This window comes from Eurypyga helias, unplaced genomic scaffold (assembly GCF_000690775.1).
Source record: "Eurypyga helias isolate BGI_N326 unplaced genomic scaffold, ASM69077v1 scaffold27074, whole genome shotgun sequence".
NCBI classification, from domain to species: domain Eukaryota; kingdom Metazoa; phylum Chordata; class Aves; order Eurypygiformes; family Eurypygidae; genus Eurypyga; species Eurypyga helias.
The window spans coordinates 18,194-33,657 of NW_010246118.1; the positions used below are offsets into that span (position 1 = coordinate 18,194).

At 42.9% G+C, this 15,464-nt stretch overlaps 1 protein-coding gene across 1 annotated transcript in view; it reads left to right on the forward strand.

Annotated features, from left to right (window-relative positions):
* LOC104508605 (hemicentin-1-like) overlaps positions 1-15,332 on the forward strand; it is a gene marked incomplete at both ends in the record, with an annotated part of 33,262 nt that extends 17,930 nt beyond the window's left edge. Inside the window, 18 exons of the mRNA XM_010150292.1 lie at positions 605-795; positions 2,410-2,491; positions 3,268-3,404; positions 3,641-3,719; positions 5,502-5,545; positions 6,084-6,225; positions 7,249-7,393; positions 8,276-8,403; positions 9,916-10,023; positions 10,503-10,640; positions 10,776-10,910; positions 11,201-11,470; positions 11,810-12,000; positions 12,372-12,585; positions 13,163-13,297; positions 13,774-13,964; positions 14,178-14,259; positions 15,063-15,332. Of these exons, the coding sequence (XP_010148594.1) occupies positions 605-795; positions 2,410-2,491; positions 3,268-3,404; positions 3,641-3,719; positions 5,502-5,545; positions 6,084-6,225; positions 7,249-7,393; positions 8,276-8,403; positions 9,916-10,023; positions 10,503-10,640; positions 10,776-10,910; positions 11,201-11,470; positions 11,810-12,000; positions 12,372-12,585; positions 13,163-13,297; positions 13,774-13,964; positions 14,178-14,259; positions 15,063-15,332 (2,682 nt within the window). The remainder of the gene's footprint in view (positions 1-604; positions 796-2,409; positions 2,492-3,267; positions 3,405-3,640; positions 3,720-5,501; positions 5,546-6,083; positions 6,226-7,248; positions 7,394-8,275; positions 8,404-9,915; positions 10,024-10,502; positions 10,641-10,775; positions 10,911-11,200; positions 11,471-11,809; positions 12,001-12,371; positions 12,586-13,162; positions 13,298-13,773; positions 13,965-14,177; positions 14,260-15,062) is intronic.
* Between the last annotated feature and the right edge of the window lie 132 nt (positions 15,333-15,464).

Genomic DNA, 15,464 nt, shown 5'->3' on the forward strand with positions numbered 1-15,464 from the left:
TAGGTCTTAACTTTGCAGTGGCACAAAATGCAAGCAGTGAGTGCGTATCTACTCAGGACAGCAAGTAAAAACATTTCTAGGGATAAGGAGTATTTTCAAGAAATCTTTACTGAGAGAAAAGGAAATGGAAAATACCAAAAGATGTGTGAATGTGTAATGTAGTTTTACTGCAAGTTCCTGAGTACTGAAATATGCTATAATTAATAGTAAATTAATTTACAGATTAATTTGGTTTAAATTAGTAATTGTGGTTAGTAGAAATTCAGCTTGACAGGATGATAGCACAGCTGGAGGTATAGCTGAAGGTACAACAGCTAAAGCACTAATAAATATTTTCATTAAATGCATTATTCATTCATTGACTAAAACATTATATGTTTTACCTGGGATTATGAAAACATTTTCTAACTAATAATTCCACCTCATAAAATATGCAAATTAATAGGCAGAGGCAGATGGAAGTTACATGGGATACTCAGTGAGGTCATGACACAGTCAGAAATAATACTAAGTGGGCTAGTCCTAATTCTAACCACAAGTCTGTGTATTGGGTTTTATAGGCTTTTTGAGTCAATAAAGACCGTGAATGCTTTTCTTTCTGCAGAGCCGCCTCACATCAACGGTTCGGATCGACCGGAGGAGCTCTCTGTCGTCGTTAACAACCCTCTTGAACTTCTCTGCGCCTCTTCTGGCATTCCGGTCCCCAAACTATCATGGATGAAGGATGGGCGCCCGCTTCTGCAGAGTAATAATGTTCATGTCCTAAGAGAGTCCCTTCGAATAACCAGTGCTCAGGTAAAGTATTTGTTTCAGCACAGGCCCGTTTTGCAAACCCTAGAGCCGTGCACAGAACTGCCTGCTATTAGAACCGTCCTAGGAAATGTGCTAAAAGGGCTCGATAAAATCATCCACCTGCATTTGCAGTTGGAGAATGTATTGTAAAGCCTTGCCTTAGAGTTTCCCTTACAGAACAAGCAGTAGTATTATGGGGTTGAGAGTGCCCAAGCACTTCTGCCTCTTATGAGCATTATTGCATCAAGTTCATTTCAGAATTCTGTCAATTTTTCATTTATTGATGCTTCTTGTTGTAAAGAAGCACCTCTCCTATGACGAAAGGCTGCAAGAATTGGGCTTGTTCAGCCTGGAGAAGAGGAGGCTCCGAGGAGACCTCCTTGCAGCTTTCCACTATCTGAAGGGGGCCTACAAGGGTGCTGGGAGAGGACTTTTTACAAGGGCCTGTAGTGACAGGACAAGGGGTAATGGGTATAAATTGAAATCAGGGCGGTTTAGATTAGATGTCAGGAAGAAGTTCTTCCCAGAGAGGGTGGTGAGGCACTGGCACAGGTTGCCCAGAGATGTTGTGGATGCCCCATCCCTGGAAGTGTTCAAGGCCAGGCTGGATGTGGCTTTGAGCAACCTGGTCTAGTGCAAGGTGTCCCTGCCCATGGCAGGGGGGTTGGAACTGGATGATCTTTAAGGTCCCTTCCAACCCAAACCATTCTGTGATTCTATGAAAGCAGACAGTCAGTGCTAGGGACTCATCTTTTTCTGGGGTTCTTTCTGGTTTCAGCCTGTGTCTGTAATCTGTTCTTGTTCATTTCCTGCCTGTTTGACTCTTGTTACTCTCTCTTGCTTTTCTTCTTTTGTGTTTTGTAGGTCCTCCTCAGCCTTTCTTCTCTTTCCGTTAGCTCAGGTTTTCCTAATATCTATTTGCTTCTTGCATGAATAAGCCATAGATTATGGAGAAAAGCTGCATTTGCAGTCATCTGTGTGCAAGTTAAAAAATAATAAAAGCCAATAGAAAGAGTTTCAGATGAATTCAGACAATTTTATAAAAGAGACCAGGGAAAAATAACCTTTAAAAACCTGCACCAGTGAACTCGGGCTGCATTCAGCTGTGCACAGCCAGACTGAAGTTCACCAAACAGAGCTGGCTGTTCAGGGCTGGGGTCTGAATGCTGCTCGTTTTGTCTGGAAAGCAAACACTCCATGTCTTCACAGTGCCGAGTTCAGGGGAAGGAGGAAGCATAAAGATGTTAATGATTAAGCGCACACAAAAAGATTTCCCTAGTACCCAGACCTGACCCTCGCTTAGATCGATACCTATAGCCACGTTCGTCTTTATCGATTACCTCTTGCAGAAAACATCACAGAGAGGGGTTCTTGCTAGAGACACGTTATGCAGAGAGATTTTATGGGTCCTGCAACTCCAAAGCCATCTCTGTACAATCCCACAGTGGTAAAATAAAGAAGTTTTCAAGAACTTTATTCATTTATTTTCAGGCATTCCTTGTCTGTTGTGTTTAAGTGCTGCCTGTTATAAATTGTTGTCAGAGTTGGCATTTCACAGGTTTTCTGATTTATTCCCACATTCTGAGGTTTCTGCTGAATTTGTTTGTGTGTTTCTAGGTGGAGGACACAGGAAGATATACGTGTTTGGCATCGAGCCCAGCAGGAGATGATGATAAGGAATATTTAGTAAGAGTGCATGGTAAGTTTAATTGAGGGAAAAAAAAATCAGTCCTTCAAACCATAAACTACTAAGGTATGTATCAGTAGTATCTCATTTAACAAGTTACATAGTATTAAAGAAGAAATATTATGTGTTTGAAAAAGTGATATTATTTCATATGAAATATGAAACTAACATTTCTGAATAAGTGTAATTATTCTGAACACGATACACAATGAAAAGGGAAAGTTCCAGCAGATGCAACTGCTGTTGTAATTCCAAGTCTTACATTTTGAAAGCCTAGGAAGGCTATAGATATCAGTATTCTGTTAGACTGAGTTTATTGTGCTTATTGAAAAAGGATGTGAAGTACACCGATATCTATGATTATCTTGATTTTTCAGTAGAAAAAGGTAAGAAATGTATTTGGAAGTGAATACATGAGGTGTAATGACTGTAAAGGAAGTATAAATGGGACTTCTGGAGCTCTATAATATGCCTTGGGTTTCTTCTTGAAGCTTATAACTTCACTGTTTAGTGATGAACAGTTTATGGAACTTGGGTGATCTCTGCCCTGTCTGGTTTACATGCTGGTACCCTTCCTGGGAATCGACTTGAAATGAATTTCTCTCACAGTAGTTTCTAGTGTGTGACTTAGGAAGCAGGTTCACCACTTAAACAAATGCGATATAGTTAACACAGGTATTGAAAAGCATTGATTTTAAACTTAAGAAATAAATTGGAAGTTTTCAGTGAATCACTTTAACAGTAGCTCCTATGTGTGGTGTTTATTTTGTTCTTCATTTTTGTAACAGTTCCTCCCAACATTGCTGGTACCGGTGGTCCACAGGACCTTACCGTCTTGCAGAACAGACAAGTCCTACTGGAATGCAAGTCAGATGCTGTGCCACCTCCGACGATCTCATGGCTTAAAAATGGAGAACTTCTAGAGGTATATTGGTTACATTATTTGTACTAGTCTTTTGCTCCCTTTAATTTTTTGCCCACAGGGCTTGAGGTTTCTTATTCTGCTCACTTGCCCCTTCAGTGCAGTCCCAGTTATGGTGCCTTGAATTCCAGAGAAGCTGAGTAGCCCCAGTACAAATACAGTTAGCCCTGAATGAGTACCTGAAGCTAGCAAGCATGTGAAGTGGCCACCCCGCTGTTACTTGTTCTTTTTTCCTTTAGGGGGATCCCTTGCTCCTCCTGGATCCTCTGAACAATGCTAGAAGCCTTCGGTATACTCCTGAATGGCTTCCCAGGAAAGGTAGCTGAGAAAAGACTACACTATATGTTTCCTTTGGGTATATTATGCATCCTCATATTCTAGTAGCATTTAGAAAGGAAATAAAATTCTTTATGTTGGGGAAAAAAGAAAAAAGAAAAGCAAATGGGTTGCTAATCACCACAGTTTTATATCAAATGCATCTTTTTCATTCCATCTAGTGTCATGTTAAGGCATCAAGTCTTTGCTGGTTGAGACAACTGGCAAGATGAGGATGGTTTACACAGAAAGAGTTTTTACTTCCCATCTAATCTTGGGATCACTTAGAAACCAGGTGCTTTCCATCAATCAACTGAAGTTCAGTCATTAATTGAACTTAAATTAATTGCTGATTTTCCCTCAATTGATCTTTATTCATTAATAAAGAGGAAACAAATTCAGCTGATGAACTGTCTCCTTAACTGTAGTTCATCCATAGTATCCACCTGAAGTTCTGCTTCTTTGCTTTCCTTCTGACATGCCATTCCTCAGTCTCTGTCTCTGTTGTAAATTTAGAAGACTGAAATGTTAGTGGAAGAAGGAAGAATATGTCTTGCTGACTGCTGCTGGGGAGTGTTACCTTGAACAGAGCACAAGAACTGCCTAGAAACAACAAGTGTAAGACACTTCTGAACAGGCAATCTCTTAACATTTATAACAGAGTAGGGAGTTACAATCTCTAGAGCCAGCTGTCCTCCAGCATGAAATTTCAGTTCTGAATTTAGCTCAGGCATGACACTCTTCATTTGGCACGTGTACTTTAAGTAGCAGACGTAGGTTTATTCTGTTCCCTTCTATCCTTTCCATTCTTCAGCTTAGCTTACATAAATACATACTCCAGATACGCAAGAACGTTAGTGTCCTCCTGAATGCCTGGTTGCTTTCTCAGCCTCAGAGAAATGTAATAGCCTACTACTTCTGAGCAGCTGGGAAAGAGCCCTCCTTGGGAGTGCAAAGAGAGGTGCTCTGTGACATGACCCTCCTTTTCTTGGAAAAACTGAGGTTTCACAGTGACAAGAGAGGACTGGAGAAACACAGGTTTTCAGGTTGCAGCGTTATTTCGATTTCAGTCATGAATGCTTTTTGTGAAACAGCCTTGTGATGGAGGGTGTGATTCCTCTTGGGTTTGCTGTTCCACTGTTGAGATGTTGAGGCTTACTCTAGACCTCAGTATGCCTAGTGATGTCCTTGTGCGGCGCCACCATTTTTGGTAGCAGACCTGCAGAAAGATCCAGCCTCCAGCAGCTTTGGAGTCCTTGCTCTCTTCACTGATTGGGAAGTACACATTGAGTGTTAACTAACAGGAGTATCTTGACCTAATATGGCTTTATTTAAACACTAGAAGAATTGCTGAGTTTGGGTTTTTTTCGAAGACGGGTTTCTGACATGCCTGCAGTAAAGCATAAGGATTAAATGAAACTTCATCTTTTGGATCGTTTTGTGTTTAGAAACCGTAGCACAGGCTATGTACTCAACAGGCAATAGCAGGTATTACCCAAAATCTGACTGTGATCCGCTCTGGTGGTGAAGAGTGTCACCTGAGGCTCCAGCACGGATGTGCATTCTGCGTTGGCAGACTCGCTGAGTTGGTGCCCGGTATGAGACCGGTGTGCTAGGGTACGAGTGCAGATCCGGAGGAGTTTCACCTGTCTGTCGCTGTTGCTATTCTCAGATCTTCTAACCCAAAGAGAGATGGGGCTGGCAGCTTTCAGTTTCACCCAAGGTGTGAATAGCACATGCGGGAAGAGTTTCTGTTCTTTTCCTACTGTTTTATATCCCTTGTAGTGGGTACTACTGGCAGTCACCCGTGCAGATGTGACGCAGACCAGGTGTGGTAGCAAAGCTTTGACTTCGAATGACCGCGTGGCAGGTGTGCTGGAGTCAGTGTAGAGCTGGGAAGGGTGGTACCCTTGCACCCAGAAATGCTCGCTAGTAAACGGAGCATGCTGGATCCCACCTGATCAAGACTGTGATGTTTGAAGAACAGTGTAGAGAAACTTGTATTATTTCTGCCTGTAATGTGCATGGATTTAAGATAAAAAAAAAAAAATCATGTGTTATTAGCTGCCCCTTTCCATAAAAACTCAAAAGCCCTTTGGTTCTGTACCCCAAAAAAAGTGTCTTCTTCAGGCACAGGTCCCAGTAATTGTTTCAAAGGGGAACCATTATGCAGTGCTAATTTTTTTAAACTTTGTTTACCCTATTATCTTCATGGACGTAAGCAAAGTTAAGCCAGCAGTTAATTCAATCCCCAGTTTCTCTTTGGCCTTCCTTCATGGCTTTTATTACTCTGCAACCAAAGAGTTTTCTATCGCCGTAAGGAGCACAATGGTAAGGTTAAACTTGTCAAACTCTCTTTCCCCTTAGGGAACTCCGCGAGTTCGGATCCTATCCAGTGGGCGATACCTGCAGATCAATAATGCTGACCTCAGCGATACAGCAACCTATATGTGTGTGGCAAGTAATATCGCAGGAGAAACGACCAGGGAGTTCGTGCTGACAGTACATGGTAAAATCGTGGATCCAGTCTTGTGCATCTTCATCTTTGCATGGTATTTCTGCAGGAGTTCACAGGGCAGGAAGAAAGCAGTAGTAGTCTCTTTCTAGCCAAGCATTGGCCACTGGGGCTGTGTCTGACCTCTGGGACCATGTGTATTACCTCGTGTGTGCCACCGTCTGAGTTCACAGTTGTCTCCTGCACTGAAGGATCTGTTATGGCACCCTCTCCGTAAAAGAAGCACATCCTCTCTGGCTGTGCTTTCTGCTGATGGAGGGTGCTGTGCGTCTAGCTGTCACCCTGATACGGAGTTAGGATACAGCCAGAAGGAATGCCTAGATCCAGGACTGAGAAACGCCCTTGGACAAATTCAGAACGATTCTTAAGTGCGTTTGACTGGTGGCAGTACTAGGTTTCATAGCTGGCTTGGCCACCGGTTTTGCAAGTTACTTGAAACCCTTTAAGCAGGATAGGGCTTGAAGGGTACCCATCTCAGTCCCTGTCCTGTGCTGCCACAGGCCTGAATTTAATTTTGGAACTTATTTTCTCACATCTGTGTGACACCGTTCTGTTCTCACGCTTGGGTGAGGATAAGAAACTTTTTTCCCATTTCTGTTCTGTTCACAACCCAGTCACGTGTACCTGCATTACACTGTGCCCCCACCAACACCTCTCCTTCGTTCTCCAATAAAAAAATCGTTTTTCTCCTTAATTTATAATCAGGAAGCAAGGATATCACCACAGCCCTACTTCGCTGAATTAAATATGCTGACCTGTTGTACTGTTTTAGCTATATGATAACCTTTGCAGTGACTTGCAAAGATGGTCTTTACAGTGCATGTCAGACAAACTTTCTTTTTCACTCCCTACTGCATCATGGCAATTACCACGCGCTGCGCAGAACGGTAAGAAACTAGTTTCTGTCTTTGCAGTGATGCCCGTGCCCGTTACTGCGTCTGTTTTCGCGTGTTTAGCTTAAGCCATTGCGGTGTAAAGTTTTTTTTCTTATGTCATCAGCGTTTTTTCTCATTATAGTGGCTCCTACAATCCGAAGCAGTCCTCAGACTGCTGTTGTGCGTATAAATGCTTCTGCTGTCCTGGAGTGTGCTGCAGAAGGAGTACCAACCCCGAGAATTACATGGAGGAAGGATGGGGCTATTCTTACTGGAAACAATACGAGGTATTGCCTAGAAGTTATAGCATAAATATTCTTCATTGGTTTTTTAAGAATGTAGTAATTACAGAAAGCTTAATTAGACATTAATGGCTTGTAAATTAGTTTTGTTTTCACAGGTCAGAACTAATATTTGTACTATCATCTTGAACTGACCCGAATGTGTACAATAGGGTGATAGAAACAAGGTGGTTCTACAGAAAAGTAGCAGTACCAAAGCTTTTATTCTCTTATTGTTACAAAGAACAAAAAGCTCCTTTGACAACCAAATGTAGGAGTAATACTTCTGCTATTAAAGATTTTGAACAGTAAACATGGAAGATCTTTTTATTTTTTATATGTATATGGAGTTTTGGAATGAAGCCAAGCTTTTTCATGCAGACCAAAAACTGCTTGACTGTACTCTGTAGTTTCTGATACACAGAAGTTTCTATACATGTTCTAGTATGAACTGTTATCGTAGTGAATGGTTTCTGTCTTCTGATTGTTTGAAGAGGAATTAGTTTGGCATTTTCTAGAACTGAGCAAATCCTAAAGAATTCAGTTACGTTTCAAAGAAAAAAAGCAAACGCAGAAGCATAGATCAGTTTTTTAAGGTTAAATGAGAAACCATAAAAAAAGGCTTTGGGATATTTTCTGCAAATCTGCCATCATTTATGTGGAATCACTATGTCAGCTAGATTTCATAATTTCTCTGGAAAATGGAATGTACCGGAAAAAAGTCAGAGTAAATGCAATAAATGAGAAAACTCTATGTGCCCAAATTAAGACGCCACGTGTTTAGGCTATTTGATGTGTGCCCTGAGTCATCTTTTCCTTCTGTGCTACCAGGATAGCCTATGGCTCTGTTGATTGGATAGTAGAAAAAAATACGTGTTTTTGTTTCAGATATTCCATGTTAGACGATGGGTCTCTACACATCCACTCGGCACATGTTACCGACACAGGAAGATACGTGTGTATGGCCACCAACTCAGCAGGCACTGAACGCAAACGAATTGATCTGCAGGTTCTTGGTACGTTTTGGGTTTGGATAAATACATGTGTTTTTACAAGTCTAAAGTCCAGTTACAACATTTTTCCTCTTTTGGCAGATCTGATTTTAAGTTTAGCCCTTTTATAGCTGCTCTGGTTTTAAAAAAAAAAAAAAGAGATAAAGAAATTTACGACCTTAGGAATACAACCTAAGTGTTCATTGAGAGAAAATATTTATTCCTGGTGCACTGGAGCTAGAAAGACCTGGCACATCCCATGCTACCAGCTTAGTAAGGTTACTAGTGTCAAGTTATTCTTGGCAGTACATGTCAAACAAAAATCAAGTCAGTGTATTCAGGCAGTTCAGCTCTCTATAGGTATGAGAGGGATGTGTGGGCCTATGTATATAATTATTCTGAATAATTAGGCTTTGTTTGTCCTTAGTTCCTCCAACTATTGCTCCTGGCCATACGAATATTACAGTTACTGTAAATGTGCAGACCACTTTGCCTTGTGAAACCACTGGAATTCCCAGACCAGCAATTAGCTGGAAGAAGAATGGGCATCTGCTTAGTATTGACCAGAACCAGAATACTTACAGGTGAAAGATGTTTTCTTTTCATGGTGGGTTTAAAGTTCTCAGGGCTGATTTTGGCACTTTAAAAATCTAGCCGTGCTTGTAATCACATATAGCCAGCAAATTCAGTGGTCTGATTACCTGAGCAGAAAAGAATTATTTCAAATGGCTTTTACTTTCTTCTCTTTCCTTTGTTCAGACTTCTGTCTTCGGGTTCCTTAGTAGTCATTTCTCCCACTGTGGATGACACTGCTGTCTATGAGTGCTCTGTGTCAAATGATGCAGGAGAAGATCAAAGAGCAGTTGAGCTCACTGTTCAAGGTAGAGGGGATATTGCTATTATATGTGTACAGCACCCAGAATTTCTCTGGGGCATTCCAATGTTGAGATAAGATTTTTATGTTGTTCTTTTGTGATATTGATGTCCGTGAGTCTCTGGTATTCACAAGAAAGTTAAGTTATTTTCAAGAATTCATTAAAAAAATGAAAATGGGCAAGTAACCTTTACATTGCTCTTAATTTTTAGTGCCCCCATCCATAGCAGATGAAGCCACAGACCTTGTGGTAACAAAGCTGTCTCCAGCAGTAATTTCCTGCACCGCGTCAGGGGTTCCTGTCCCCTCAATCCATTGGACCAAAAATGGCATAAGGTTGCTTCCCAGAGGAGATGGCTACAGAATTCTCTCTTCAGGTACTGTGTGTGACTGAACTCGGGTGCAGAAAATCAGTGAAAGGGTGCAATTGTGTGCACCTAAAAGGAAGTAATTAAATCAGTGCAAGCAATCCCCCAAACAACCCCTCCCTGATACCACAGAATCACTAAGGTTGGAAAAGCCCTCTAAGATCATCCAGTCCAGCCATCAACCCAACACTTCCGTAGAATAAACATGTAGACCTCTGAAGACCAGCGCTGTAAGAGGTTTCTAGCATGACTACAGGGTTCTGCCGTCTGTAACGCACTCTCTCCCTGCTGCAGGAGCTGTTGAAATACCTGCGGCCCAGCTAGCACATGCCGGGCGGTACAGCTGTGTGGCCCGGAACGCAGCCGGCGTGGCTCACAGACAGGCCACTCTTCACGTTCAGGGTAAGACGGGAAGCTGTAGAGAGAGTGCCTTCTGTCAGTAAACCTAGCCCAGTGAACACGTAGGCGTGCTGCAGGGTAACGGTGAGGCCCGGGTGGAGCATCACAAGCAGTGTCTGGCTCAGCCGAGTTGTCTGTGGACACACTGATCATTCAGTCACTACGCAGCATTACGACTCTGCCACCTTGGGTAGGGCCCCCCAGTCCATGCTGCTTTGTTTTGGTTTTGTAAGAGTTTTGTTTATTTGCTTTTTGGTAAATTAAAATGTATCTGTGGTGGCCAAATCCTATCCCCATGCTCATGCCAAGTAAGTTGTTAAGTTTAGGAGCATGTCCCACGTGCTCTTCGTAACAATGGCTGTGCCCTGCCATCCTTAGTCCAGCCTTCCCAGACTCGCAGGTTGTGTGATCCCAGGTTCTTCTGTATTTCCTAAACTTGAAGGTTAAGCCTATTGTATTTTCCTTTTTATTTTATTCCACAGAACCACCAGTTATCCAAACTCAGCCAGGAATGCTGGACGTCATTGTGAACAATCCCATTCTGCTACCGTGTGAAGCAACGGGTACACCTCGTCCCATAATAGCGTGGCAAAAGGAGGGCATCAATGTAATCACCACAGGTATCCTCTTGACGCCTCTAACTCCAGCCTACGGGCTGTAACTCAGACACCTATCTTCTCTTTTCTGAAGTTTCAAACTTGGATATAAGGGACACGCAACAAAAAAGTCTCAGACTTTGTTTATGTTTGTTTTAGGCAACAGTTACATGGTTCTTCCCAATGGCAGTTTACAGATTGCGAAATCAGCTGTTGAAGATGCTGGCACTTACATGTGTGTTGCTCAAAATCCAGCTGGCACTGCTCTGGGGAAGATCAAACTGAAAGTTCAAGGTAAATCATCTTTAACTCTTGTTGCAGTGATACACAGACAAAAAAATCTGTGGGTGCTCTCTGTTAGTCAAAACCCAATTGTGAGCAACAGAGACGGACCTAATGCTTTCCTGTTGGATCTGGAACTTAATAGAGCCCAGGACATTCACTCTCTTTCACAGTCTGCCTACTTTAGGATTAAAGTACGCTTTTAGGATTATTTTCCCTAACTGAAGCATTCTGTGCTTAGGGTTAGGGTTAGCATTCTGTGCTTCTTGCGACATAGAGTTCTTTTCTTATGTCTTTTTCAGTTCCTCCTGTTATTAAGTCCCACCTCAAGGAATACGTTGTTCCTGTTGATCAGTCCCTCACTCTGCAGTGCGAGGCTGAAGGCTACCCTGGGCCAGAGATCAGTTGGCACAAAGACGGCCAGCAAATAACGGAGTCCCTTCGGAGAAGAGTTCTCAGCAGCGGTGCGCTGCAGATCGCGTTGGCCCAGCCGGGGGATGCCGGCCGTTACACCTGCATAGCAGCGAACCCGGCAGGGTCCAGCAGCTCCAGCGCGGAGCTCGCCGTGCTCGGTATGTGGGACAGCACGGAAGCAGGGTGCGCTGCCGCAGCACGAACCTGCAGAGGGTACAGAGCAGGGGTGTAAGGGGAATGTTCAGGAAAACTGTGCTGCTTCTTGGGTGAGTTTTACTGGGTTGTAGTATTGGCATTTAGGAGGAACGTTACACTTCCTTGTCTGGGTTTATACTTTGTTAGAAGTGTGTCACATGTTTCTCTGGCATGCTCAGTGATGGAGACAAGCAGAAATACGGAAGGTGCAGACAGGGATTTCTGCAGGCCGCTCTCGCATGCTGTTACAGTAGGGCTGGGATAATACACGGACATAAATCTTTTTGTAAACCTCCTCACAGTTCCGCCCAGGATTCGCAGTGCAGAGGAGCAGTACACAGTCACGGAGGACTCCCAGGCTGTTCTGTCCTGTGTGGCCGAGGGGATTCCAACACCAACGATCCACTGGAAGAAGGACAATACGCTGCTAACGGAGATAGCAGGAAAATACCAGGCTGTGCCGGGTGGAGACCTCGTCTTGGACAATGTTGTTGTAAGTTCCTGGAGTCTAAGCTACAACTTGACAGGTTTGGCAGTAATAAGACCCTGCTTCTCTTTGCTTTCACCCACTTCTGGAATAGTCCTTTTTTTTTTTCTTTTTCTTGTTTTTAATGTTCCAAAGACTTTATAAACACTTAATTTTCCACTGAAGAGGAAAATCTGAAGAATTTGTAGTGCTGAATTCTCAGGAGGGGCAAAAAGAAGTGTAGTTCATTTTTCAGATTTAGAGGAGATGAAAGAGTTCAGATGAGCATTTCTGCTGAATGTTTGTCTCAAAACTTTTGAGATTCTCTTATTTTTACAAGTGGTAGCATTGTGTAGGGTATATCAGAGTTGAAATTTCTCCACCGTGCTTTCTTTCAGCCTGCAGATTCTGGCAGTTACACCTGTATCGCTAACAACACTGCTGGAGAGGACACTCGCACAGTCACCCTCATAGTTCATGTTCTCCCAGCATTTACTGAACTTCCGGGGGATACAGCTTTGACTAAAGGAGAGCAGCTCAGGTTAACTTGCAAAGCAACTGGGATACCTGTACCCAAAATAACGTGGACCTTTAACAATAACATTGTTCCAGGTGGGTAACACTGGGTCGTACTGGCCATTCTGCTCCAGAGCTGTTTTCCCCCGTGCAGCATTGCAATTAGTTTTGGATAAGGAATTAAAAAAAATAATCCAGAGGGAACCAACTTGTTAGGCAGTGATTGTGTGAGGAATATCTTCAGCGTTATGCAATCATGTAATTAAATTGCCTTGAGACAAAGCTGTAAGCAAGATAATTAAGAAATTGTCCCTATTCTGTAGGCAATAATGTAACACATTAAAAACATTCAGTATCAGGTGATACTTACTCAGCATCCAACAGCTAATGGGATTTCTCTGAAATACGAAGAAAACCTCAGCAGTTCATAGAATGCAGATGCACAAAGCTCAAAATTAAGGGACAGCTTAAGTAAATACATGCATATGGGCAATTGTCACAGCGGTGACTTTTCTGTGCGTTTCTGAGGGGTTTCAGAAATGAAATGGCACAGTGCCATTGCGCTCTGTGGCTGAATAGCACTGTAATTCAAACAGTCTTACTACACACCAGTCCCAAGATGTGTACATTTAAAGTTGCTGAAGTAAACCTTGGCTCTGCGTTCTCCTTTCAGCACAATACGATGATGTAAATGGACACAGTGAGCTTGTGATCGAAAGAGTATCTAAAGATGACTCTGGTACCTACGTGTGCACAGCAGAAAACGCAGTTGGCTCAATCAAAGCTATTGGGTTTGTCTATGTCAAAGGTAGGCAAAATAATGGTAGTTGTGGTCATTACTGGACAGTTTCACACAGCCATCTGTTTTGATAGTAGACTCAATGGTTAGGGTTGGAAAGGACCTTAAAGATCATCCGGTTCCACCCCCCCTGCCATGGGCAGGGACACCCTCCACTAGACCAGGTTGCTCCAAGCCTCATCCAGCCTGGCCTTGGACACTTCCAGGGATGGGGCATCCACAGCTTCTCTGGGCAACCTGTGCCAGTGCTTCCCCACCCTCTCTGGGAAGAATTTCTTCCTCACATCCAATCTCAGTCTCCCTCTTTCCATTTAAAACCATTACCCGTAGTATTTGATACCTTGTGCATGGCTAAATAGGAAAAAATGAGAACAGGTTGAAATTCACACTTCAGAAAGTCAGAGATGAATGATCCCTACCAGCAATTTCATTAAGGGCATTTCGTTTTGATTCTGCTATTTCTCTGCCATCACTTGGTTTTTCAGAACCTCCAGTCTTCAAAGGGGATTATCACTCTAGCCGAATTGAGCCCTTGGGTGGCAACGCTATGTTGAATTGTGAAGTGAGAGGAGACCCACCTCCAACCATCCAGTGGAGCAAAAGAGGAGTTGGTGTTCAGATTGGCAACAGGATCCGACAGCTGAACAACGGTTCTCTTGCGATCTACGGCACTGTCGTGAGTCACTGGTCTGTGCTGATGTGTTTCTGCGTTGTACTTGATTAATCAAGGCATTCCGGATCACGTTGTTTTGAAGGAGAGAGGCTAGGCATTTAATCCAGTTTTGCTTTTACATTTAAGAAATGTTGATTTTATTCAGACTAGAATTAGACTCAAATTATTGTGGCAAAAAAACCCCAGGGGGCTATCGTTCTGCTTTTTGTCCTTCAGAATGAAGATGCGGGTGACTACAAGTGTGTGGCTACCAACGATGCTGGTGTGGTGGAACGCAGTCTGACACTAACGCTTCAGAGTAAGACTCAAGGGGCTAAGCTTAGTGCCACTAGACTGGAGTGATAACCCACCTTTGGATATAGGTGTATGCTGCTCCCACTGAAGTTTAGGAGGCTGGACACAGCACTATAGGTTAAGATTCATCGGATCTTTCATCATTAATATTTTAGAATCTAGTCTAAGCTAGTGATTGAGAGCAGAGACGTGTACAGAGGGTGATCATCTTGGAAACCAACCTAGAATGGGGTTAATCGCCTTATGAAAGGGCCTGTTTCTCATAGCTGACTACAGAGGATGTCTGCTGGATTAAACTAGACTATTAACTGTTAAATTAAGAAAATTTTGTGAGATGAATCAAATCCCAGCATTCACTGACATTAGTTTATTTTTGGCAGAAATAATACTTTGGGATTGTTTTTTCTCTAGTGGTAGAATTTCTGATCATCCCTTTTCTATTAAAGCCTCAAGCAATAGCAGATCTGTTACTCATGTCTCAGCTGCCTCTGGACATGATTACTAGCATCTTCCTTCAGGCTTTATGAAAAGCTCCATGTTTTAGCAGTAAAGATGACCATGTCCTCATACAGTCAGGCCTCAATCCCAGCTTTGGTCCTCTGATTGCAACATAGTAAAAATAGCCTATCGTTGTCATTTTAATGTCCATATATTTTGACAGTGGAAGGTCAACAGTAATAACTTCAGTCAAAGTAAACCGACTTAAGATTGATTTTTTTGCCCTTGTTCTGGCCAGTCCTTCAATATTCAATACAAGGAGAAAAAGGTATCCGTGTGCTATTGCCTAACGAAACCGTTCTCTCCCAGGTCCTCCGGTCATTACTGTTGAACCTGTAGAGACGGTTACTGAAGCTGGTGCCACAGCAATGCTGAACTGCCAGGCACATGGAGAGCCTCCTCCAACCGTCACGTGGTCCCGCCAAGGTCGTCCAGTTGTGAGCGACGAGAGGGTGACTGTCCTGTCCAATGGCTCCTTGCGGATTGTTGCAGCCCAGAAGGAAGATACGTCTGAATATGAGTGTGTAGCGAGGAATCTGATGGGATCTGTTCTTGTTAGAGTATCACTGACTGTCCAGGGTAGGTGCACAAAACATCAGACAGTGACTGTCAAACTGGTAAATGACAGCATTAACTGAGATTAAATATGATCAAGATGTTATCTGTATTTCATGGATCTTATAGACTCACAGAATGGGTTAGGTTGGAAGG